Below are 27,070 nucleotides of genomic sequence, written 5' to 3'. Positions count from 1 at the left end.
TATAGTGCCCCCAGCGCTGGGCCAAAGGTTGGTCTATTGGGCCTGGATAACCGGCCCAATAGACTCAACTGCCAAGATAGTCCCTGTATCGTAGGGGAAGGCCGTTATTTGCCTCTATCTTGGTTGGAGCCGTTCCGCTATTCGCGGGTAAGGGATAGGCTCGATGACAGATGCAGTTGGATAATGGAGCACGTGTTAAACGTGCAGCTTAGCTGTTAAGCTAAGGCCGAATGAGTTATTATGCTCGGATAGTCGAGCACGTGATTAGCGTGAAGCTAATCTGTTATGTCGAGCAGAACACGTCAAGGCTGACGTGTCGGGGAAACCTCCCCTTGTTGGGCTGTGCCCCAAATGTCGGGCATAAGTGATTGGGCCAGCTCTTGGCCCAGTCCAGAACAGTAACCAATTAGTGAATTATTACTACTAACTTCTTTCTATTTGTGGTACAATAGGGAGTGGTATAAACAAAATGTACAAGATTGCAACTCAATCCTTGACAAAATTGAAACGATTAATTAACCAGCAAAATGGATTCATGAGCCGTTGGTGCTTGTCGAAAGGAAAGCACGGGAGGCGGCAATGCATATGTATCGGAATAGCGCGGTGGAGCGGTGGAGTGTGCGAGAAAGATATATTGGCGCGTAATAGTTAAGTGCTTGTTGGTTTAATGGTGGCCTTTATGAATTACGGAGGATTTTCAAGTTTTGATAGAAGTTTAGTTCGGTAATTTATAAAAATCACAGTAAAATCATAAGGAGTGGTATCTTAAGCTTCTAATAAAATAAGCGGGGGTGAAACTTTTTTTAAAAAAATTAGATCAAAAATTAAGTTTATATTATATTTTGGTCAAGTGTGAATGATGGACAGCTTGTTTGTAGTGTTCACTATTTTTTTTTTTTAATTCAACTCCTAACCTCTTCATCTTCATTTCCTAACACATTCGTCCTTAGCCACCAAATCATCCGGTATAACTCTCAGTGTTCACTATCGTTAGTTTAGTCTTTTCTTTTGTTTGGTGTATTTTGAAGGAAAATGCTAATTATAGCAACAAAAAATATCACGAAGTATGACTAAATATAATCCGCCAAATCAGGAATTAAATGACATCACGTTTTCCAACTCCTCTATGGTTAAAATGAAAACAATATGTAAGTCACTAGGTTTGGTCTAGTGGTGAGGAGTTTGGGTGGTCCTGAGTTCGATCCTCAGCTCATTGTAAACAAAAAAAAATATGAAAACAATATGTATTGTGAAATTCACGAATTTCAATTTCTTTACATATAGCGGTGCTCTTTATTGAAAGTGTCGGTATTTTCATAAGTAATGACCTATCTAACTTATTTTGAGTATGTTTAGAGTTTTACATGTCTCATTGACATGATCTTTAATTCATTGAAAATTTTAGAGAATCATCTACAAGTTCACTATACCTAAATGAGTAAGGAAATTTACTTCATTTTATCCCTAGAGATCTCATGATCCTTTTGTGTGATAATATGAAAACCTCACACAATAATTACTATATATGTAAGATGTCAATTATAGATAGGCAATGCAAAAGCCATTGCAATGTCATCATGATTGTGAGTGTGACAAACAAGTTCAAGTTTGAAGTTTATTTTCTGATTCCAAGTGGGATGAGTGGATGATATGTACTTGGATACATAAATACTATTACTGATATGATACAACTCATGCATTATTAACTGGGAAAATATCATTCCGTATGATTTTCTGTAACACATGGCGATGAGAAATATCAAATATGGCTTGACTTGACTCATCATATATGATTGCAAAGGATTATTTTCCTTTTTCTATAAACAAAAGAAGAGAGAAGAAAAAGGAAAGCAGAGTAAAGCCTTGCTATAAAACAAGATTTATCATCTTAAAAGATAAAGTCTTTGCATTTTCACCACTCTTTAGATTTATCATGGATTTCAATTTGACGCAGCTTCAAGTAGTTAATCATCCAACGTCACCTAGTTATTCATTTGGACTGTCTGATCTAAAGTCAACGATTGAGATTGCTTATAATTAATTTTGTCTCTATAATTTGGACTGTCTAATCTCAAAATTAATGGCTGAGATTAAAAAAAAGCCAACATGCATCCATTTAAGATATTTACATAAATAAAATAAAAACTTAATTACTGTTTTAGACTCTATTTTTTCTCAACCATTGAATTAGTCTCCTAATTTTAAAATCATTCATTCTTTAGATTTTAGACTAAAAAAAAGGTGGATATGATATATTTTAAATGACGTGTCATACAATTTAATGATATAGAATGATCAACACCATTAAATATGATATATCATTATCTTTCAAAAAGTCAGAAGAACTTAGAATGAATGATTTTAAAATGGAGAAACCAATTTCATAAGCTAGTGAAAATAGGGGACCAAAATTATAATTATATCAAAAAAGAATTTACGATCTTACTTAAATGATATGTTTAATTGCAAATTTGCAATTGTGGCTGCCCATTTTTGTTTAGTGCGATTTTGCCTCCTACATTTTCCCTATTTGTAATTTGGCAATTGGTATCTCCTTTCTAAATAATTTCCGCCCAATTTTATACTTACGTGATCAAATTTATTGACCTCACACTCAATTTTATAAATATATTGTTTGGATGTGACGTCAAAAAAAAAAAGCTATCACTTTAACTTGCATTTGGGAGAAAATTGAGAGGAGCCATCCAATTACAAACAAGAAATACATGACAGACAAAAATCACAAGATTGCAGTTGTTAATTATGTGGGTAAAATTTACTTTTTAAATTCATTATGATGTATAAATATATCAAGTATCAACTTTTAAATTTATAATGAATTTAAAAATAATCTTTTCTTTATATATGGAACACAGGAGAGAATATATATTTGAGGAAAATGCTAGTATAAACACAAATATAAATGATAAGTGTTAGACACGTTCACCCAAACAAGACAAATTAAATAAAAATAAAATAAAATAATATTAATTGATGTGATTATATTATTTAGGTTTGTGCCTGTGCAAGACTTGCTCTCAATAATTGGTAACTAAGCGTGAGTACTGTAAAACATGGTCAGAAAAAGTGAGCATAGGATAGGATGTACAATTTCATTGAAAACAAATTGTACTTGAACCATGTTTGTATTGTGAGGAGGATAGATCATTCCCTCCGGTAACACGGGGAAGTGGAAACTTTATTTGAAGCAAGTTGTGGCTTTACTGGCTTCTCATCAAATCTTTAATCTCAGAGACAATAGATTGTGTGTTCTTGTTCTGCCTACAAAACAACCAGCAGAGACAGCAGAGTCTATAATCTACTACTAGTATGCCCCTAAAATATGATCAAGTGATTAATTAATGCATCATCACCATTTTCATTCCATGCCCTCGTTAACCCTAATTCTCGCATTTCAGATAGTGTCGGATTCACTTGCAAAGTTGAATTGTTTGGGGTAAGATCAACAAGACACCTTCCTCTCTTGGTTCCCTATTTTTTCTGATTTGAAAACAGAATATAGACATTGTAATCCTGGGACAACTTATACAAACAATTTATCATTTATATGAATACGTTAAGACATTTATGTGATAAACTTTTGATCAACACACCTCCTCAAATCTATCATTATTATTGGATTTGGTGCATGCATATAAACAGTGAACGGCTTGATAGCAGGTGGCCAACAGATCGTAAAAAGACTCTGATGCCATTTTAAAATTGAGAGTTTAGTCCAACTCAACGTTACAAAATCGATTTGTAAAGTGAAAATCACGTCTTACTTGTAAACTCATATTCAAACAAACTCAATTCCGATGTGACACTTCTTAACATATAACTTGATTAAATTATTTATTCAATCATGAAACGTTAAGACAGAAGTGCCAACCACCGTATCAATTGTAATTTAAAAACCTTGGGCAACACTTTTATGTTAGTGCTTAAAAGAGAAAAAGAAGGAAATTGATGTACGTGGTTATGTGGAAGGTCATGAGATTTTGACATGTGACATTGACAAAAACACAAATGGACATTGGTGCATTGCTCAGAATATATATTGGTACATGTCACAACCTCTTTATATTGGATTGAAGTACTCTTTATAAGGAACAATTTGAAAAAATCACACATACCAAGGAATCACATTTAACATAATTATTTTCATTTAATACTCTTATAAATTTAAATTTATTCCATATATACCCTCATTTAATTACTCTTTATTCAACTAATTTACTTATTTTTAAATTCTCTCTCATAATAAATAAGGGCATAAGTGAAATTGAACATTTAAAACATTTGAAAATTGGTCAAAGTTTCTTATAAAAAGGACCAAATTTTTTGTCCTAAGTGTTCCTTATAAAAAGGACCGGAGGAAATATGATAAAAGACTTAGTGTCGCATGTGTACGTTAAATTTAGTGCACTATCTACTTTTTGGACTTATATCTCTACAAATGAATTACACATTTTTTTTTTAAATAGTGAGAATCTCAACACCTTTGTACTAGGAATTTGTTTAATGAAATGGAGGGTTGGGAATTTTTTTAATGAAATGGAGGGTCTCAGAGAAAAGTAGACAGAAGGATTTGTTGAAATCAACTCATGTTTGAATGGATCTCATTAATCTTATATTTGTGTCAATTATTTCTCTTATAAATAGATCGACATCCATTGTTTTTGAGAAATTTAGAGGATGTTGACTCATTTGCACCGGGTAATGATTATTTCTATTTTCTTTACCAAAAAATATGACTATTTCTATTTCTCCAAAGAATTAATAGATGTTTCTATTACTATAATTACTATAATTTTGGAGTGATAAATAATATAAATGTTCATTTTTTTTTGGTAGAAAAAATGTTCATATTTTTAAAATGGTCAAATATATTCAGAGATTTTTAAGTTTAAAATTTATAACAAATTGGTCATTTTAATTTTTTAAGTTTCAAATTAATCTTTTAACTTTGTAACAAATTATTACACTCTTATCTTTTTAATGATCATTTGTTACAAAAATGTGCATGTGATTGTTTATTGAGTGATATGACATTGTGCGCTTGGCGGCTGTTACAAAAATACTTACATGATAGTTAGCTAGGAGAATCTATATATGTCTTGAAAATTGTAATCATAGTTTCCTAAAATGCAAACTATTCATTGAGCTTACTTAAACTTAAAAGAGAAACTTAGTACTTAAAAATAAATAAATTAAATGATCAATTTAAAACTTAAAAAACTAAAAAAATCAATTTTTTTTGTCAAGTAGTCTAGTGGCAACAAATTTCACCCTTAAAATGAATAAATGAGGTGTTCATAGTTCGAACATCGATCCTACATATATAATGTGATATCTCTATCAATTGAACTAAGGTCACATGATCAAATTTAAAGATCAATATATTACCAATATGTTAATCTTAAAAATTCCGAAGCTCATTTGGCCTTTTAAAATTAATTAAATTGATTAGACATTTATACATCCAAATTATTCTACTAAACACTCGCACACGATTTACAACAAATATAAACATATACAACCCCTAAATTAAAAATGATTAAGCACACACATGCACAAATAAAAGAATTAAAAAAAAAATAATTAATCACATCATTTAATATTATTTAATTATGTTATTTGTATGTGCGTTTGTTAACCATGGTCACATTCTTAACCAAGGATGCTTAACTTAGGTAGTCACTTTCCAAGCCCTATATATACACCAATGATCCCCACATGATGTATATATAGCCTCATCTCATGACACACACCTTTAACCATTAATTCCTCTTCCACACCTTTAAGCAAAAAAATTCATAAACATGAAACCCACGGTAACATTTCTTTGGCTCCTAATCACAACACTTGTCTTTCATGTTCTTAGATCAATATTTCAAATCACCCTCTCTTGGCCACTAATAATTAATACTCTCTTTATCTCTACCATCCTCTCTATTTCCCTAATTAATTACTGGCTTGTCCCTGGAGGCTTTGCATGGAGGAACTATAACCAAAGCATAAAACTCATTGGGCCCATGGGCTGGCCCATAGTGGGAACTTTACCTCAAATGGGTTCTTTGGCTCACGTAAAACTCGCTTCATTAGCCACTTCTTTGAAAGCGAAGAGGCTAATGATGCTGAGTCTAGGAGCCACACGCGTAGTTATAAGTAGCCACCCTGAAACTGCAAGAGAAATTTTATTTGGATCATCTTTTTCTGACCGTCCGATCAAAGAATCAGCTCGTTTACTTATGTTCGAGCGTGCCATTGGTTTCGCTCCTTCCGGAACCTATTGGAAAAAACTAAGAAGGATTGCAGCCTTTAATATGTTCTCTCCTAGGAGAATTCTCGGCTTAGAGAGTCTTAGACGACGCGTGGTGGATGAAATGGCGGTGAGAGTTTGGAAAGACATGGAGGAGAAAGGGATTGTTGAAGTTAGAGGGATATTGCAAGAAGGGTCTTTTAGCAATATTTTGGAGAGTGTATTTGGTTCCATTAGCAATTTTAATTGTTTGAGTTTAGGAGGAAGTGAAGAGTTGGGGAATATGGTTAAGGAAGGGTATGAGTTAATTGCTAAGTTTAATTTAGAAGATTATTTTCCTTTTAAATTTTTGGATTTTTATGGTGTGAAGAGAAAGTGTCATAAATTGGCGACTAAGGTCACTAGTGTTGTTGGTCAAATGGTGGAAGAAAGAAAAAGATCTCAAGAGTTGCTAATTGTGGAAAATGATTTTCTTAGCACTCTGTTATCTTTACCCAAAGAGGAAAGGTTAGGTGATTCCGATATGGTGGCTATTTTGTGGGTAAGTTTCTAATTCTTCTCTTATCTAACTAAGCATATGCATGTGTAGAAAATTAACTTATTCAATAGATATTAACAAAACTTGATTGGTGGGGGAAATTCCATATTATAAGTCCATTTTTGGAAAAAATATGGATAAAATATGTTCCGGATTGTTTACCATTTTTTATAAGATGCATTTTAATATGTTCCCTCCATATATAGTCCATATAATAAGAACTTACATATAATGTACCAAAAAAAAAACTTAAATATATATATTAAAAAAAAAAGAGTCCATGTTTTCTTAAAAGAAAATTACTACTAAATCATTCTAAGACTCGTGGGCATGCATGCATATATAAATTAATTAAACACCAAGTTAAGTTATTATAATATATTTATTTGATTCTTATAATAGCCATGCATGCAAATGTTTGGTCTTTAATTATGTAGGAAATGATATTTAGAGGAACAGATACAGTTGCTATACTCTTGGAATGGATCATGGCAAGAATGGTTTTACACCAAGACATACAAATGAAAGCCCGCCAAGAGATTGACACGTGCATTGGCCCAAACAGTCACGTGCAAGACTCAGACATTCCTAATCTCCCTTACTTGCAAGCGATAGTAAAGGAAGTGCTCCGGCTACACCCACCAGGCCCGTTATTATCATGGGCCCGTCTTGCTGTCCATGATATCCATGTAGATAAAACCCTAGTGCCAGCTGGCACAACTGCAATGGTAAATATGTGGGCTATATCTCATGACTCTTCTGTATGGGAAGATCCCTTGACTTTTAAGCCGGAGCGATTTCTAAAAGAAGATGTTTCTATTATGGGCTCAGATTTGAGACTTGCACCTTTCGGTGCAGGTCGCAGGGTTTGCCCAGGAAGGGCTTTGGGTTTAGCTACGGTTCATCTTTGGCTCGCACAACTTCTTCACAATTTTGTGTGGCTTCCGATACAACCTATTGATCTTTCAGAAAGTCTTAAGCTTTCTCTTGAAATGAAGAATCCTCTGCGATGTTCAGTAGTTCGTCGTAATCCTATGAATCCAATCATTTAAAATAAGCAATCAAGATTCGTCATCAATATGTTGATATATCATGTTTATTATTAAAAATAATGTCTTATCTCCTTTTCTTTTTTTATCTTTGATATTCCCTTAAAAGTTTAGTGCAATATTTGGTGATGAGTTTTAGTACAATAAAGAAACTTGTCCCTTATTTCACAATTTTAAAAGGGTATATATATATTGAAGAAAAAATAAGTATTGTGAGTTTATTAACGAAATTACGGCTCTTTCAAATTGTAAAATATAAACTGTTGTAATCTTAATTTTAATGTAATGAAGTTGCTTGTGATATTTCTTGCTTCATTTTTTATCTCCATGTTGATATTACAAAAGATTAGAGTCATAAGACATATGTTTTCGTTTCATGCATTTTTTTCCTTGTCAATTAGCCTAGTGGCTATAGACTCATACTTTAAATGTAGAGAAATGAAGAAACTTCATTCGAACCATAGCCTCGGCATACCTTACAAGAGCGTCAATTCAAGTTCAACTCTCACTATTGGTAAATAACCTAAAGATTTTTATCAATTACGTAATTCATTTTGAAAGTATCTCTATCAACACTCTCCACCTTGATAAACTTTTGCCGTTAATTCACCTAAACTTTTAATTTTAAAACAAGACTCATAATTAAGGTAGTCTTTTCAAAACAAAACAGATCAAATATATAGGGATAAACATACATATATTAAAGGATCGGGTTTCCTCGCAGGAACCTACATTCACACATTCATATATTGTAGACCGTTCAATTAACATTGGACGGTCATTGATCAGTCTAGATCTAACTTGTATTTTAAATGATATATATAAATAAATCAAATTTGTCTATTTTCTTAACCGTCTGATCTGAATCAGACGGTCCACATCATCCTAACTGCATAAATGCCGCCTTTTATTGACTATAGTGGATCCATTTTTTATATGAAAGGGGATTATGACATCCAAAATCGATCATTTGCCAAATATATAAAAATATAAAAGCAAGGTCACTTGCCAAATCTTCAGCCTTTATCTTAGTTATAAATTATAATCACATTTCAAAATCAAATCAAAGCAACTACCTTTGGTTCTCTCTATCTTTTTTGTTGTCCATTTGTTATATGATGGTCTTTTATGTAACTGTTAAACGCATTAAATTTTAAAGTTTAAATCTGTGAAAAACACATGTCTATTTTATTTTCAATTTTAACATTGATATGAAACCAATGGAAATTGAGTCGGATATAGTGGGAGAAACTAAATTTCCACGACGCATCGATCTAAAATTCAAATCCTAACTTGGTGAGCTACCTAATATTCCCTCCGTCCCAAAATATAAGCAAAAATGAGTCAAATAAACTTGATGTATTTAGTTCAAAATTTGGACCAAATACATTCATTTTCGTTGACAAACTTTTGCTTATATTTTGGGACGGAGGGAATATTTAATATCCGACATACTCACTCCGGTCTTAATATAAGCAACAAAACAGAAAAATTGTTAGTCTTAAATATTAGCAAAAATTTACTGCAATCATTATGTTTAATGTCATAATTCCAATTTTACCCAAAAGGAGATGAAGTGTTTGCAATTAATTACTTTAATTTAAAACAAAAAGAAGGAGAAAATTGAAAATGGAATACATTTTTTCAATCATTAAATACATTTTACCTACTTTCTTAAAGGAAATGTTTTTTTTATTTTTTACTTACATACAAGACTATAAGAAGTATTTCGAATATAATTACCTCTATTAAAAAAATGTATTAAAAAAAAGGATAATCATAGAAGTATTTGTAAGTACAAACATTATTCAAATAATTTTTCAAATGATTAATGAATTTCAGTTAAAAACAAATACTAATATATATCTTCACAATCACCAAATAGAATTCTCTATTTATTTTTATTTTTTTAAGATAGAGACTATAGAATATCAACTCTTTAACTAATTAATTAAAGTAATTAAAGATATATAGTAAATAGTTAAGTCATGTCCCCAAAGTTTTTGGCTTTTCCATTATTAAATACAGTATCTATATAAATCAATTGTGATTTTCTAGTAGTCTCCTACAGCATAAAAGGCAAAACCCATTTTTAATGATTATTTTCTTATGAACAAAGGCATAGCTCTTTCTCTTTATATTCCTTTTGAAGAAGAAGGAGTACGTACATACATACTCACACTTCCAATAACCTTGTTAATGCTCCACAAATCATTTGTCTTATTGAATTTGGTCCCCATGTAACATGAACTTTAAGTTTACATATTCTTTCATGCTTGTCCTTGTACAATTATTTGATCATTTTACATGCAAAAACTTTACCAAGATTCTGCATTATCCATTAGCCAGGAGTGTTATTATTGATATTAATAAATTTTAGATTATACTTTTATTTTGTTGCCCCTTTGAAATGTCCAATGCATATTCATATAGTGATTTCAATTTTTTTATTTATAATATTGATGTTGCACAGTCACGTTTTTGCTGTTGATAATATTGCATATTCACGTCTTAACCCTTTAATTTATAGGACAACAAGCACTGGTAAAGTTTAGTACAATAATCATTTGTGTTCAATCACTTTATTGTACAATAATTAACTAATGTGGTTGAGAGAGGTGGTAACATCGGTCACTCTCCTTTAGAAGAAGAATGGGTTTGATTTTTTGACTCGCTCATTAGAGAGGCAACCCGACCATGAATAAAATAGATCCTACTCGAAAATCATTCTCGTAGCAGATCAAATTGCCTAAACCACGTCATATATTTGATCGTCCACTTGAAATTAAAGACCTGATTACAGTTGGTTAAGAAAAAAACAAAAAGTTAAAAACTACAACAATTTCAAACATTTTTTTTTTCAAGTAGCTTAGTGGCTAGAAATTTCACCCTTAAGGTGAATAAATGAGATGTCCGAGGTTCGAATCCCGACTCCTGCATATATAATCTGATGTTCCGACCAACTGAGTTAAACTCACATGGACTCAAACACAATTTTTTGATTAGTTACAATTCACATAACTCCTAAAAAAAATTATATTGATACCCTCATAATTTAGGAGACTAATTTAAATTTAGACCAATATGAGTGAGAATTTCCATTGAAAGTGTGACTTATTTGGAGGATATACTAAGCTTGTTTGTTTGTTTGTCTCGAGTGAAGTTGAGGGATAAAGTAGTGGATGGATTGTCAATTTGCAATGTCAATTCAAATAATTCATGGGTTATCTTTCTTTCATGTTTAAAAAGTAAAATATTTGGGTGGAAGAGAGACTATGGAGTTTGAAAGAAATTAGTTTATATGGATAAATTTGAAAATTTCAAAGGTTTTTTCCTATGATATCCGGCAAAATATGTGTCAGACGCAATTTCCAAACTTTGTTATGGTTTGTTGAAGTCTTTGGAGCAGAACCATAGAAGTAATGAGAGTGTGGGAAAATAGATGAGTTCAAAATAAGGTAAACAAAGTAGAAGACAATGTCCTTCAAGTAGATAAAGTAGTGTGTAGCTCAAGTGAAATTTGGTGAGGGTAGACATAATTAAATAAATGCTACATTAATTTGTTTCATAGAAAGCTCTAACAATGAGTTTGAACACAATTATCTATTTTTTTAAAACTAAAGAGGTGCATAGACATCACAAGAAGATATCTCAGCTAGATTGATACTTCAACTTTTCACAATCATCTACCAAACATATTAATAAAAAGTAAGGGGAAAGAAAAAAAATTGAGGGATCGGAATCAAATGGAACATATAATACAAACATATAAGTGAGATGACCTATAAATCGAATGTCTTAAGGTTTTTGGTGAAGATGTGATGTTAAAGTCGCTTGTGTTGTGGTTGCTCTTAACCCAATGCGTTGATCCGACTCAATGAGGCTCCCTTTCACGGCATAATCAGAACCCAATTTGACTTGATAGAGGGGTAATAAGAGAGTGGTGATGAATCGCAGACACAAAGAGTCTCACAAGGGGATATGTTGAACAACATAAATCTAATGTCTTAAAATGTGGTGTTAAAGTCACTTCCGTGATTGCTTTTAGCCCAATTATTCAAATTTAACAATTTTTTTTGGTCTTCAACCATCACAAACCAAAATTTTAATTTTATCAGGCAAAAACTCAATCGTTATCTCCTTTTAATCGAATACCTTATTATTTTTTCCTTTTTGTCTGAGTCAACAACAAGTCATCCAAATCACAATAAAACAACAATGCGTCTCTTTGCTAAAAAGATTGCTATTGAAAGTTAAATAGCATAATCCAATTTTATTTAATTTTTTTATAAATGAATTGGTCAAAATTATTCTAACTTATACTGATATTGTTTAAGTTATTTGCCAACCTTATCCATCTTCATGGCACTAAGACATCTCTTTGGGATTGGGATAGGATGGAGGAGACAATGAGATATGGCTGCAAATACTTACAAAGGTTGAGCCTGTGTTTCAGGAAAATTTCTCATCGCACTACCCCATTTTCTCACCACACCCCTGGAAATTCCATTTTTGCCCTTGCTCAAAAAATTCGGAACGCATTTTCCGAATTTTTTTTGCCTTCAAAAACAACTTCGGAATGTGTTTTCCGAATTTTTTTCAAATTTGAACTAAAAAAATTCGGAAAACGCGTTCCGAATTTTTTGAGCAAGGGCAAAAATGAAATTTCCAGGGGTGCGGTGAGAAAATGGGTAGTGCGATGAGAAATTTTCGTGTTTCAGATTCATGTATCTTTTAGCAGAATATTTTTGTCTAGAATAAAAAATATCGAGATACGCTACCAATTATTAAATTACATATTTAACTTCTTTTTTTTTATATTGTTAGAAGAAAAAACATGTAAGAGTTAACAGCCCATTCTTGGTTGTAGTCTCATTTCAGAACACGGGCCCAATTCAGTCTAGTAGAGTCCTCGCAACTTAATTAAAGATATTTTTTCTCCCGACTCCCGTGTTTCTTTTATACCTTTGAATTTTCAATTTTGCCCTTAAGAAACTTTGGTTTGTAGAAACCGAAGTTTTTTTTCCTAGAAAACAAATTTCGGTTTCTAAAAACCAAAATTTAAGCTTGATTTGCACTAGAGAAAATTCGGTTTCTGCGAACCGAATTCTTCTGCAAGGGCAAAATTGGAATATTGAGGATATAAAACAATCACGGGGTCGGGAGAGAAAACATCCTAATTAAATACAATAGATTTAAAATTTGTTCAATAAAAATGAAAATTGAAACTGTTAAAATGGCAAAACAAAATGAAACTAATTAAAGGTATTTTAATATTTAAGTATATATGAATATAATAACAATATGTCAAAAATAATCTATATACCCATTATAATATAGGGAAACAGCTATTTTTGTCCCTCAATATATGCAACTTCATTCTAGTCTTTCACAGTGGAAAAACTACTATACGATCCCTGCATTTTGTTAGTTAGTTTAGTCACCGACGTTAAATTTGGCTGTTAAGTCAACAAAAAAGTTGATCTGAAATTTTTTTGGTCACACATCAGCTTGATGAGTCGGCACAAGGGACCAAAGTGAAGAATCAAACAAAAATTTAATTGTTAAAAAATAAAATAGAATACTACCATTTTAGTCCCTGGATGTTTGCATCACTGTCATAGTAGTTCTCGACTCACATAAAAATACAAAATAGTCTTCGACTCTTCAATCGGTTAGTCATATTAGTCCATAGCGTTAATTCTAAAAAAAACTCACGTGTCCGTTTTTTTAATTCACTTTATTAAAAAAATCATAAAAATACATCTTCATCACTTTGTTCATCACCGTTCATCATAAAAATCATAAAATTAAAAGGGACTAAACAAGATGGTTGTAATGGAGAGGTTATGTGGCTGAAGGTGGTGGTTATGTTTCGGACATGAAGGGAAAGATAAATGTAAAAATATTAGCACTCCAACGCTCAAGTCAGTATTTAAAAGAGGGAAATACTAAGGAAATTGGGTAAATTATCATGTACCCTAGGGTTTTGAGATATGTGTGTATCCTAATATGTTTTTATTTTATTTCTTTAGATTTTGAGTTATGCTTGTTATTGTACCCTCTCCGGCCTTATTTATAGGCAAATTTCTCTTGTTTCACGCATATTAAGAAAGTTATTATTTTTACTAAACTACCCCTTACAATACATTAAATTTGCATTGGAATTACAAAAGTAAAGTGTTATTCATAGAACCCGATTCCACCGCATATGAAACCATACATATTTAATTTTTATTTTGTTTATTGCTATTTATTGAGGACATAGGAACTAACGTCAAAACTAACTATATTTTAGTATTTGGATGTTAATACATTTGCCCTTGTCTGTTTCATTTTCATTGCTTTTGTTTTGATTCCAATTTCCACCATAACTCTCTCCTTATAATCAGTAACAAGTCGCAAAACTGTTTCCATTTCAATTCATCGGAAGGAATTTCATAACAATGACCACCACCAAACAGGTTAATTATATATAATTTCCATTGCATGTTATTAGATCTCATAATCATGTAATTAATTACTATTACTATATTCAATTTGTTTGTGCAGAGTGATGGTAATAATGATGATGAAGAACTTAAGCATCTTGGGTTTGTGAAAATTGCTGCTATTCAAGCTTTTGTTTGCATGTCAAGTCTTTATGATTATGCAAAACAGAATTCAGGTCCTTTGAGATCTGCTGTTTGTACCGTTGAAGGTACTGTCACTACCGTTCTTGGTCCTGTTTATCACAAATTCAAGCCTCTCCCTCAAGATCTTCTTGTTTTTTTCGACAACAAGGTCTCTCTCTCTCTCTCTCTCTCTCTCTCTCTCTCTCTGTTCTCATCTCTGTTTTATTGTTTCCTTCTTTTATTAGATGATGATGATGATGATGATAAAAATCAACAACCCTTTTGTTTGTGTGATTTTGTATGCATTTTTTGTTTCTTAATAATTCGTGTTTCCTTTGAAAAGATGAATTTTTTATTCAGATCAGATCTCTTTGTTACGTTCTGCCATGAAAAACAACCATCTCCTTATACCTTAATAGGAACATGAGAGTGAAAGAGACAACATTTTTGTATATAGGAACATATTGTATTTGCATGCATCTATATATAGTAACAATGTTTGTTTTTTATACTACCATGTAACTAAGTCTACTGTCATGAGAAGAAATGTTGCCTTGAAACTTGACATGCATGCAATTTGATTCTTATGCATGCAATTTGATTCTTATGTGTCAACTGCATTTGGCTTGGTGATTGTTAAATATGCTTCGATCAACCTCAAAAGTTAGCTCATAGGGTGAGGTAGCCCTCGCATATTTATACACTTAACTTTTCGGGAACCTAAGGAATATGAGACTTCAAACAAACTCCAACAACACAACTACATATTCAACGGTGATAACATTTTATAAATACTATTAATAAATAAGTTTTAGTCATTGGTTTGTGGGTCGAAATGTTAAAGGCTTGACGAGTTCGAATCCGGTTTAGAATAATTTTTTGTCAAGTTTTACTTACATCTGGTCAAATTTTGGTAATCGGAGAGTTAAGACCTAAAAAATGTAAAGGTTTGAGAAGCCATATGTTTGGCCTCGAAATTTATTGAATGAGAAATTTTGAGACAATGTTAAACAATTTTTGGTTAAAATAGCTTCTATATGATTGTGGCAGGTGGATGAAGCAACCAAAAAATTCGACGAGCATGCTCCGCCTTTTGCGAAACAAGTTGCCAACCAAGCTAAAGATTTGATTCAAGAAGTAACACACAAAGCTGAGAAAACTGTGAAAGAAGCTCAATCTGGTGGAGCAAAAGCAGCTGCAAATTATGTAGCTACAGAATCAAAACAAATAGTTCTAACAGGTTCAGTTAAACTATGGTCAGGTCTTAACCACTATCCACCATTTCATGCAGTGGCAGAATTAGCAGTTCCAACAGTTGCACATTGGTCAGAAAAGTATAACCATGTTGTTAAGGACATTAGTGGAAAGGGTTATGCTGTGGTTGGATATTTGCCTTTGATTCCTATTGATGAAATAGCTAAGGCATTTAAACAAGGAGAAGGTAAGGTTCGTGCAGGTCATGAAAAAGCTTCTAAGAAAGATGTTTCTGATGAGGTTGGATCTTCTCCTGCCATCGCTCTCCAACCTTCAAAAATATATGTGCAGTAGGAGAGAGAAAATTAATAAAAAAGAAGGAAGAGTGAGAAAATGTAAGAGAGTTAGAGTGGGAGAGAAATAATTGAAGGAGAGGATCGAAGATTGAGTAATAGTCCTAGTTATTTTCTTTAAAAGATGTGGTGTGGTTTGAGAAAGCTTAATGTAGAGGGTATGAAGGTATGAATGGAAATTAATGTAAGAAATCATGGAACAAACTATGTAAGCTTAATTTTAATCATGTGTGTGGAACATAATATGATTATGTCAATGCTGAATTAAATGGTCATTAAGCTAGGTTTGTCTTTTTCTTGCATAAAATATTGTTTTGATTATGTTTTGTTCCTATTGATTATACTTTGGGACCAATTGACTTTTGGATCAATTGAGCATTGGTCCATAATGGACTCATAACAGGGTACTTATTTTGCCTTAACAAAACTGATTACTATTTAATTTGAATGACAGAAACAGGCAATTTTAACATAACTTTATCACATGAAAATTTCAGTTTTCACATGAAAAAAATCGTTTCACGGTACCCCCAACCTTATTGCAAGTAGAAGAATAAATGGGCAACCTTGGAGCAACAACATCGTTTACTTCTCCCTCCACACCTTTGTCAACATTCATCTACCCAGCCTGTCTGCCTCCATCTTCATCCATAACTCCTCCTGACACTCTCTCCTAACTTCATCATCTTCAATACTACTTCTAGGAGAGATACATATTAACACTCTAAGAGTGGCTTGCCTTATTCCCTAACATAATTATCCCTTTGAAATTCCATTTTTACCCATGGGGATAAAGGTCAGAACGTAAATTTCAATCTTTTTTTTAGTTTTAAAAAAAGTTCATAACGGCAAAACAAATTCAGAATCTACACTTCGAACTTTATTCTCAAGGACAACAAGAGAATTTCAGGAGATAAGAGAATGATGAAGTGGGTAGGGAGAGAAACCTTCCTTTGGTTTTCACATGCCAGACAATAAATCCCAGTGTGACAAACATGCTATCAGTTGCTTCTCCAAGCTCAACCGAATTTTGCACTTTAAGCCCCATAAATTACTCGGGTCCATAAATTTTACCCTTAAACCTAGATTGAAAATTACATTCCAAATTTAATGTTGGTTCAGAACATAACTTTCGAACCAATTTTACATCGACAAATTTTGGATTTTAGCTTCCGAACCCATCTTATTTCATATATAATCAAAATTACTCTGAAGAAAATAAATTAATCTATTGTTTTGTGTGTTGTGTGAGTGCGAGATAATATCACCGATACTCACTTCAGAAGATCACCGTCGTGAGAGTATCGAGGAACCGATTCAAGTACTTAAGACTAGAGCTGTATATTTAGAAACTACATTAGTTTTATTTAAACACTAGATTTTGGAAAGGAAAAAAAATTAAAACATTTAGTTTCTAACTTGATTAAATCACCAAGGATGTTCCGAGGAACTGATTCAAGCATTACTCAAGACTTAAAAGAAGAAAAACCCTTGATAGAAAACAATTTAAATTTTTGTTCAGAAATAAAAAAGGTAAAAATCACACAACAATAGAAGAAGAGGAAAACTGTGAAACAAAAAAGGAAGAAAGTTTAAATGCCGGGAAGAAATTAGAAAAGGAAAAATAGAGAAGGCTTGCATCTCAAACAGTAAAGCTACTCCCTTCTTATACATCTTTTTCCCTTACCCTCCTCCCTGTGCTTCACTTTCTTCTCTACCGATGATTTTACAATGTCATTGATCCCAGACTTTCATCCAACGGGTTCTGGTAAGCATTAAGATTACTAACAAGCATCCAATGTGCTGACAGTGAAAAAGCGGTCAATTATAAAACGAAACAGATGAAAAAGTGAAAGCAAAACTTAAGTACTGTACTCTACTAGTTGTAATGCTCCCCGATAAATACTAACAAGTGTAATATCTTCTCTCAACTAAGTGAAACAAGTTTTCATCTTCAGCCTTGTTAAAGTTTTGCAGCACTCATGCATTCGGCACATCTACGGTCATTGCATTAAGATTGAACGGTTCATATTTCATATATGGTACTCCCTCAACTAAAATCATAAAAGGACCAAAGTTCCGGGACGGAGGGAGTATATTACACTTGGAAGCATTTACCAGTTATGAAACAGCAACATATTGTTACATTATGTAAAAAGAACTAGCGCAATATTTTGAATTAAATCAACCATATTCAACATAATAAAAAGCAGAAAATATGATATCTTAAACAAGATTGAAACAAATAATCTGACCAACTATGTAAATAAGGAGATGAAACACCTTGGGGATATAAGGTTGGCTTGACTGACGATTGCAGCGGGGGAGTTAACGAGTGAAGTGATAAGAAAGTCGAGGGTTCTAACATACAAGGCCACATCATAACACTAGCATAATATACTAACATACTAAGTTACTAACATTTGCCAGGAAAAGCTATTGGGCAACAATTTAAATCCTCAATGGACAAAAGTTTAATATAACACCATAGTTCTATCGAACCTTTATTTGAAAATACCAATATAGTGCATTACAAACCCGGAATAGTCTATGCAACATGCAATCGGACAGGTAATTAAACAAGGAAATATGACAAAGATTCCCACTTTTTCACTAAGAACGCTTGTGAGTTGAAACAAGTTCAGTACCACTGCAATAAAACACAACAAAAAACCAAAAGAGTGCATAAGCATAACAAAGGTATTGCAATTCTGACTAAACCTACTAATCAAACTTACAACATACTATGTTGGTGTCCAAAAATGGCATTGCTTGAGAAGCAGCTTCTGCTTTCAAGCATTACAATAAAGAAGCAATTTAAAGCAATATAAAATTATCATACATGTCTATCATTAGTTAAAAGGAAAAAAAGAGAGAAATCAAGAAAACAATACAGCAATCCTAAAGTTAACAACCAATAGAATTTATTTGATACATGCAAAGTTTCATCATCAACTCTAATTCTAATAACCAAATCCCTTTTAAGTAAACAACTTAATTTAGCGCTTATAGCATATAAGCAAGTATAATATAAACTATTTCTATAACAAATGATAAAATAAAGTCAAATTGTATTCATATAAGCTATAAGTTGTTTTCATAACCTATTCTAGAGAGCACATGAAAATAAGCCGAAACTAGCTTACAGACACAAAAAATAAGTTATAAGCTCGTGAGGAAAACTGTTACTATACAGTTCCTTTTTTTTTTTTTTTTTCAATATGAGCTTATAAGCTATAAGCCATAAACTCAAAATTTAGCATTGCCAAACAGAGCCTATAGCTTAAAGCTTATAATTTTTTCTTCCAATTTTACCCTATCATCTTACTTGAAAAAAATTAAATATTAATTATATCTTTTTCATATCATTTCGTATGTAAAAGTTATTTCAACGCCATAAGTTATAAGCTAGCTCATAAGCTATAAACTATAGGGTCATCGACTATAAGTTAGCTTATCAGTTATCCGCTATATTTTGTCGGACTCTCCTAAATAGTCGTGCAAGTGCTTATGTCACTACATGAACTCAAATAAGTCAATTGAAACGAGTATCACAGTCCAAAACAGGTTTAACCATCAAATAAACAAATAGATCATCAATGATAATAACATGTAAATCAACCCTTATGCATTTACAAATTTCACATAGAAATAATGATATATATTCGAAATTTGAAGAACAAAAACCTCATTTAGGTGGTTGAGCAGGGTAATGTTGAAGGATATCATCATAAGGATCTCTTCGACCAGCAACTTGACTAATCTGTGCATCCCAAGCAAGCTGAGAATTGTGGCGTTCGAATGTCCAAAACCCATATGGTCGCATAGGGTAACTCCACATTTCCTTCGTCTTTGCGCATCTATCCTTCGTTTTATACACGTGTTCTCTGAATCTACGATCTCTTTCGTTTGGATCTTCCATCAATTTCAAAACTAAATTCTCAGCGAATTCCATTATGAAAGCCATTTTCTCTTCTGGTGAAAATTCCCAAATTCGATTGGTTAGAAACCCTAAATTGTGAAATTAAACCAAGATGAAGAAATTGATAAAAGAGAGTGCGAAAGTGTTTTTTACCTTTGCTTTTATCAGCACAGCGCTACTAGCCAAAGCCACGTAAACCTGAAAATTATTAAGATTTTTTCCCAATTTCTATATTTATTTATTTATTTGAAGATTTTTTAATTTCATTTTTGGGTTAAATGAGTTTTTTTTTGTACTAAGGTTTTTATTTTTTTACGAAATTTTGCACTAGTTAAATGAGTTTTTAATCCATATGAATATATCAATTTCATTTCTAATTCTTTTTTTAAAAAAAACTATTTGAAAAGGGCATTCAAATATTTTTCATAACCAATTTTCTATTATAATTTTTTATTATAATTTTAAATCAACTCATGTGTATCTTTCATATTTTTTATGAGTTTTTTAGATAATTTTAAAATATTATAATTATCTCTTCCACATTTTTTTTTTATCGAAATGTAAATTTTTAAGCATAAAACTCTAAAATTTCTTATTTAATTATTTCTTGTTTATAAATTCTAAACTTTTTCGATGAGTAAACTAGATCGAAGAAAGAAAATGAGGAATATTCGTAAAAAAAACCTAAAGCTATTACTCAATTATAAACCATACTTCAAAAATCATCAACAACTTAATCAGTCTCGCGAAAACCATGTTGCAATTCAGAATAAGAGAAACAATAGCTTCAGGGAAAATTCTTTGATAGACATAAATATAAATAAGAGGTGTTAGGCACACTCACAAAACAAGTAAAAACTAAAGAGAAAAGAAATAAAATGATGTTGATTGATGTGATTATATTATTTTCGTTTTAAATTTTTGGATTATTGTGCGTGTGCCCAAATAAAATATTATTTGGGTTTGTGCCTATGTAAGCCTTCCTCATAGCTTCAGAGGTCGATTACCTTTCAAAGATCTTCAAAAGCTTCAATCTCAACATAATGACCCAAAGCTCAACCATTGTGATATAATCACTACCAAGATTTAACGTAAACTCACAATCATGGATCTGAATTCACTAAAGTCAAAAATATGTACAGTCATGCAGTCGTCACTCTTAAAGTTGTCGGATCTCAAAATCGAACGATTCATATTTCAATTTCAAGTTTTGTGTTTAATAAAAAAATTAAAAGTTTTCTTAAGATCTGAACTGCCTAATATTGATATATGATTCATAAGGAACGACTGCAGCTAAATGTAGCAGTCAGTAACTACATTTAATTCGTTTCCCACAATCATACTCACAAACAAAGTTTCTATTGTATTTGCAAAGGCCCGCCACTATTGTTTATTTTTTAAATGATCAATGTTTATATTGTTGATTTTTTTTTTTGGTTACAAAAAGAGGGCAGAGCCCAAATATATTGTTGATTTTTATTGAGGGTGAAAATCAAATCTTCCATCTTTTTATTATTTGACACATAACTTCGCCACACCTTAATTTTTTTTTTTTACGAAGCCACACCCTAATGTTATATCCCCTAAAATTCATCTATTACTACATTCAAATTTTAAAATCTGGATGTATAAAATCAACTTTTTACGTTTCTCAATTTTAAAATTCGAATGTACAAAATGCTAAAAAAAACAATTATATAAGAGGGGCTCGAACAATGTATAAGGACTGTTGAAATTCTAAAATCCGAAATTATATAAATGATTTTTTTTTTCATCTGGCTTTTAAAATCTAGAAGAAATAAATTTGGCAAAAATTTTAAATATAGAGGATGCACGAGAATTATGGGGGGCGGGAAAAGAAACCATCTTCAACAGTTTGTAACATGTTTTGACATTTGAGCCCAACCTTTAATTTTTTGGAAAATTTGGGCCCAGCCTGTTGCTAAAGACATTTAACAAATTTATGGGATGATTTAACAAAAGACATTTTTTACCTGTTTTTCTAAATACTAAAAAATTACAAAAATAATTATACTACCATGCATTATAAATCTTTTCAAACACTTTCTGACATAAAAAAATACACCATCTTACATTGAATTTCATTATTTTATAGCTATTTTTTAAATTATTATGGACATATAAAGTGAGCTGACATTATCATTAGATCTCATTGAAGGTCATTCAAGACACCACATATATTTGATTTAACAATTTCGGTATTTGACTATTGAGCTAAGACTTATGAGTTACATTAATGATATATCTCCGTAAAGCTATATCTATAAATCGATAAATCAAAATAAAATGAAAAATAATAATCAAAGGCGATGCTCTAACAAAGTTGGTTTGTTCTACCAAACTCTACAATTTTTGGCCTACCTCTTATTTTTGACATAAATTTTGTTTACAAAAGAAGGTATAAGATGGTGACAATCGATGTGGCAATAACTATGACATTCATATTGCAAAGATACCAAATGTAAGAAACAGAAAAGTAGAAAGGTATGAAAGAAAAAACAACAATAAAGTTGTTCCTTATCAAAAAACAATGAAGTTGCTCAAAACTAGTATTTTTTTACAGCAATAAAGTTGCTCAAATAAAGGAACTCATTTTCAATTTAAAGGCATTTGTTAAGAACTATGTCTGCCACCTATGTTTGTGGTGGTAGTTAGCACATAACAAGTAAACTTGTCTCCATACCTGACCCATTAGGAAAATTTGTTTTTTTATGCTTGAATTTTATTGAATCCAACATTCATGTTCCTCCATTCTGATTTTATTTTTCATGTGAATTTTCAGTTTTCAAGTGCATTTTAAATGTGTGTAAAAAAAAAATAGTGCATTTTAAATGAGAGGCTAACTTTTGCTTTTAAACAAAATTAATTTAACCTTTTTTTTTTTTTGGTTTTTGGCTCAACTCCTAGTTCACATCACAAATGCCTAATTTGTTTCCCGGGGACCAAAAAAATATACCTAACCATGTTATAAAAAAATACCAAACTATATTTTCATTTTATTCTTATCTGTAGTATTTTTTTAGGGCCAAAATTATTCTATTTTGTTTGATAAGAATAATTCCAAACAATGGGCCTAATTATTCAATTGGGCCAGAGTCACCCATTAACGCATATAGGGTGTCAATAAGAATTAATTGAATAATTAACATTTTGGGAAGAATAAGTGCGCTCCCACCACCATCCCATTACCTTAATCCCAAACCAATTAGATTAATAATTAAGTTGTCTCCCCCATTTGACATTATTAATCTATAATCCATGTAAAATGGAATCAATTACTATTTAAACTTATATATGGCATGACTCCAGCCAGATAAGCTGCTGCAAAACAATCTCTATGATATCCATATATGTTAATCCCACATAAACAACTCTCAATTAGATGTGGGAATATCTCATGCAAACCGATCGACAGAGGCTTGCGGTTTAGTTTAAGTCGGTCTCAAATCAAACTTAGATTTTGAATTTTTTAATTAAATCAGATTTCAATTGATAAAGTCTAACTCGATCCAACTTATTTACATTCATACTTTAACGGCATGTTTAATTTTCTTGTTTTATTATCTATTTTTAAAATTCCTTATAGGGTAGTCACTAAATATGCTTGATTCCTTTTGCCATAAAAAAAAACACAATAATAATTAAAGCTAGATTAAAGCAAGTCATGGAAGGGCTAGTTTTGTCTATAATTGTGTGGGGGTCATACGTATATTTCATTGGGCAATTTTTGTGAATTATTATAGAATTATAGACAGCTACTATAGCTCTTATGGGACTTCTTTAAAAATGTCATTTATTAATTTATTTATTTTTTTTTGACTTATAAAAATGTCATTTATTAATTTTCTTATTAATAATAGTATCTGATTTTATTTTTTAAATGAAAGTTCGTTAATGTGGTTTTAATCCTAAACCTTACCAAATTACTTATATAAATGATAGGGTCAAAAGGCTTTGGCATATATCTCTAGATAGTTTAGGGAGTTTCAAAATACCAGCAACATAGTATTCTTTACATGAACAACATTCTTTACATGAATAATACTGAATATTAACCAATTAAGCTTTTCAGGAACTTGTTAGGTCATCCAAATGTCTGGACCCTAATGCTATTATCCAGATGTAAAATATCATATTTTCCAGATAATTAGTACCATTAAAAGTCCAAAAGTACTTTAAAATTTGATTAAACTAAACTAAACAAAACAGAAGTACAATAAAACACTAATCCTTGTACACATGTTGAAACTACAGAGAGATGCAAACACATCTCATACAAGTACCATCAAGACTTGATAGACTCTTGAACTACTTATGTTACATATGAACACTTTATTCCTTAAAGCTACAATCCAATTGGTTTGAATTAGATGGATAATCACATGTAAACTTTTACTAGTCCTTATTTATTTTGTTTCTCAAGCAAAATAAAAAGGGAAACTCGTTATATATATTGAGATTTGAGAGACACGGCTCATACGTTACCAAATCCCTAATTTTCATGGGTGTATTTGATCTGCTAAAAAATAAGGGATCAAATCGAACAACTTTTATTGTATCATGTTGTATCATGTTTAAATTAGAAACTGATTATTGGGAGTGAAAAAACAGGTAACTAATTTTTGGTCAGATGTAGTTTACAAACTTGTTCAAAACCAAAATATTAGTTTATAATTCAATAAAATTTCTTTCCACTATACTCAACTGATTTTTATATTAAAAAGCCAGTAAACTTTTCATCTATTATTGGAAGCTAAAGAAATATATTTTCAAAACCTATAAAAAGAAAATTCAACCCATACACCTAAATTTACAATGCAAATAATTCATAGTCTTAAAAAGATTTTTCATAGAACATTATTTTATTATCAATGCTGAAATTTATTAATTATTAATTTAATATAATTAAACAGATATAAAACTGAACGCAGAATTATGTCTTTAAGAATTGAAATTCCGATTAACCGTTCGATTCATTTGGCACAAAAATTTCAAGGAAACAAAAAAGAAGAAAAGAAAAGGGAAATCAACCCATTTAATTTTTTTGGGAGAATTTTCCTTCCAACTATACAGGGAAAAAAGGAAGACATGTACCAATGTACGATTGTACGTATACAAATACCTTTTTTATACGGCCAAATAAATCAGGTATATAATTTCTCAAACACCTCAACAAAAATGGATTCATTTCGCCGTTAGAACAACCGTGCGAATTAACCTCCGTTACAGTTACCATAACCATAATCCTATTCCGAAAATTTTCTAACTATCTTCCATAACCATTACCTCACGGTCGCCGTCATCTTCACCGTCGTCTTCACCATCCTCATCAAGCCACCGTTCCACCGGAGCACACTCCGCCTTATGTCGAAACTTCCAATCAAGCGCTTGACAAGCGCGTGAACAATAATTCACCGCACCACAAACGGAACACCTTCGAAACTCATGTTTCCGTGTCTCCGGTCTACCACATCCGGCATGTGAACAGAGTCTCAAACCCGAATCAAGCGAATCACTCCGAACCGTGAACCACTCCGTCAAAAACCGACTCGCCGGATGTGGCTCCGGCGCCGGGACATTACATCCAAAATCACTTAACAACGGACATCCAGTCGCCGCAACATATCGAAGCTGTGACTGGAGATTTGAATTAACTAACTGGCGCGCGGCGGCGTTGGTTGATAACACGGCGGCGAGTTCACGTGCGTTTGCTTGAATAAGAAAACGTCTTCCCTCGGAGATATTCTGTTTAACACCGTAACCGTCTTGTAAACAGTGGCCAAGCTCACGCAACGCGTCGATGTGGCCGAGAAAAGCGGCTCTAGCGCAGAGAGCAACTCCGGCACGGAGGTCTTTGTCACTTTTGGTACCGCCGCTGCCGTTGAACTGTATAACTGCAAGCGAGTAAAGAGCACGCGCGTGTGAATTCATTGCTGCTTTCGCCATAAGCGAAGCACCGCTCCCTCTGTTTTGCAAACAGTAAAACCGAATCTGCATAACAAAAAAACAATAACCGTTTCTGTTAGAAATGAATTCATAGATCTCAAACTTTTAATTTAATTTTTTTTCAATTTTAGATTAATTTGATTTTAATACTAACCATGCCTAAAGTATAACACGCTTCAACATTCCCTGCTTCGGCACAGTTTTTGAGAAATTTTTGTGCAGAATCGGACCAATTTTTTGCTCTAATGGAGAAAGTTCTCGGAGAAGCTTTTGATAACACAAGAGAATGAAGTGCTAAACTTTTTAATCTCTTACACCTGTTTCACAAAATCATCAAACTAATTAATTAATCAATTAATTTAACCAAACAAAGCCTTAGAAATGAGAGAAGTTACGAATACTCACGTTAATAAAACGGTTACAAAATCTGAAGGGGAAGTGGCTGTAGAACTAAGCCTACAGAAGATAGAAATAACGATGTCATCTGGTAAAGATTCAAAAAAATCATAATCCGTTGTTGTTGTTGTTGGTTTCTCAGAACATTTCTTCTGTCTCTTTGCATATGAAATAGTCTCTTTTGGTTTTCTCTTATTACCAAATGAACACATCTTTGTCACTATTCCAGATTCTGGGTAATAACTCCCTCTTCTTGTTCTCATATCAGTGTGTGTTGTGTTTTTTCTCTCTTGTTTGAGAGATAAAATGAAATGGGGAAAATACTAATGCAAAGGGTTATATATATAAGAGGGAAATGGGTAATGAGTAATGAATCTCTTAACCCAATAAAAGGTATTGTTGACCCCAGACAACAACAACAGCAACGACACAGCCGAACTCACAAGGTTTTTAAAACATCTTCAAAATATTAAAATAATGTTTTGTTTTTTTTTTTTTAATTATTATCGGACACAACAATAATAATTAAAATATTTAGGTGTGGTGGCAGAACAGAAGTAGTACTAGTACTTAATTAAATTACACAAACGGCCCTAAAGTTGTCGTTTATTTGGGTCAAACGTGGTTGACCAAGATGCGCATAATCTTGGGTGTGAAAAATGTTTAAATACAGTAGTACTCCTCTTTTTTGTACTGCAAAAATGCTTCTCCCTTGTCTGCACGCATTTGATTTTTATTTTGAACACTCTTCTCTCCTTTTCTTTGTCTTTTT

The 27,070-nt window shown here is 32.0% G+C and overlaps 3 protein-coding genes and 1 long non-coding RNA gene across 4 annotated transcripts; 2 read left to right on the top strand and 2 right to left on the bottom strand.

Annotated features, from left to right (window-relative positions):
- Nucleotides 1–5,746: 5,746 nt before the first annotated feature.
- Nucleotides 5,747–8,155, top strand: LOC123914275 (cytochrome P450 78A5-like). Its single transcript, XM_045965366.1, has 2 exons — nucleotides 5,747–6,806; nucleotides 7,241–8,155. Exons 1-2 carry the CDS (start codon nucleotides 5,826–5,828, stop codon nucleotides 7,853–7,855), a joined length of 1,596 nt encoding a protein of 531 aa, XP_045821322.1. The 5' UTR covers nucleotides 5,747–5,825; the 3' UTR covers nucleotides 7,856–8,155.
- Nucleotides 8,156–14,056: 5,901 nt separating this feature from the next.
- LOC123914274 (REF/SRPP-like protein At1g67360) lies at nucleotides 14,057–16,296 on the top strand. Its single transcript, XM_045965365.1, has 3 exons — nucleotides 14,057–14,316; nucleotides 14,405–14,635; nucleotides 15,517–16,296. The coding sequence occupies exons 1-3, from the start codon at nucleotides 14,299–14,301 to the stop codon at nucleotides 16,012–16,014; spliced, it is 747 nt and encodes a 248-aa protein (XP_045821321.1). The 5' UTR covers nucleotides 14,057–14,298; the 3' UTR covers nucleotides 16,015–16,296.
- Nucleotides 16,297–18,463: 2,167 nt separating this feature from the next.
- On the bottom strand, nucleotides 18,464–20,071 carry LOC123914273. The gene is made up of 2 exons (XR_006811788.1): nucleotides 19,701–20,071; nucleotides 18,464–18,663 (listed from the first exon to the last, which is right to left on the bottom strand). It is a non-coding gene; the product is annotated as an uncharacterized LOC123914273 (long non-coding RNA).
- A 4,823-nt stretch (nucleotides 20,072–24,894) lies between these two features.
- Nucleotides 24,895–26,843, bottom strand: LOC123914272 (F-box protein At1g67340). The gene is made up of 3 exons (XM_045965363.1): nucleotides 26,308–26,843; nucleotides 26,057–26,219; nucleotides 24,895–25,947 (listed from the first exon to the last, which is right to left on the bottom strand). The coding sequence occupies exons 1-3, from the start codon at nucleotides 26,559–26,561 to the stop codon at nucleotides 25,219–25,221; spliced, it is 1,146 nt and encodes a 381-aa protein (XP_045821319.1). The 5' UTR covers nucleotides 26,562–26,843; the 3' UTR covers nucleotides 24,895–25,218.
- Between the last annotated feature and the right edge of the window lie 227 nt (nucleotides 26,844–27,070).

Source organism: Trifolium pratense, linkage group LG3, assembly GCF_020283565.1.
Source record: "Trifolium pratense cultivar HEN17-A07 linkage group LG3, ARS_RC_1.1, whole genome shotgun sequence".
NCBI classification, from domain to species: domain Eukaryota; kingdom Viridiplantae; phylum Streptophyta; class Magnoliopsida; order Fabales; family Fabaceae; genus Trifolium; species Trifolium pratense.
The sequence above is the reverse complement of the archived record's forward strand: the minus strand, read 5'-3'. Positions and strand labels throughout refer to the sequence as shown.

Bases quoted from the DNA above. Each gene is read 5' to 3' on its own strand.
- LOC123914275 (XM_045965366.1), top strand. From the start codon at position 5,826: ATGAAACCCACGGTAACATTTCTTTGGCTCCTAATCACAACACTTGTC. The intron at 6,807-7,240 runs GTAAGTTTCTAA...TTAATTATGTAG, and splicing joins ATATGGTGGCTATTTTGTGG to GAAATGATATTTAGAGGAAC.
- LOC123914274 (XM_045965365.1), top strand. The intron at 14,636-15,516 runs GTCTCTCTCTCT...TGATTGTGGCAG, and splicing joins TTGTTTTTTTCGACAACAAG to GTGGATGAAGCAACCAAAAA.
- LOC123914272 (XM_045965363.1), bottom strand. From the start codon at position 26,561: ATGAGAACAAGAAGAGGGAGTTATTACCCAGAATCTGGAATAGTGACA. The intron at 26,220-26,307 runs GTGAGTATTCGT...TTTGTGAAACAG, and splicing joins TTTGTAACCGTTTTATTAAC to GTGTAAGAGATTAAAAAGTT. The intron at 25,948-26,056 runs GTTAGTATTAAA...TTTGTTATGCAG, and splicing joins CGTGTTATACTTTAGGCATG to ATTCGGTTTTACTGTTTGCA.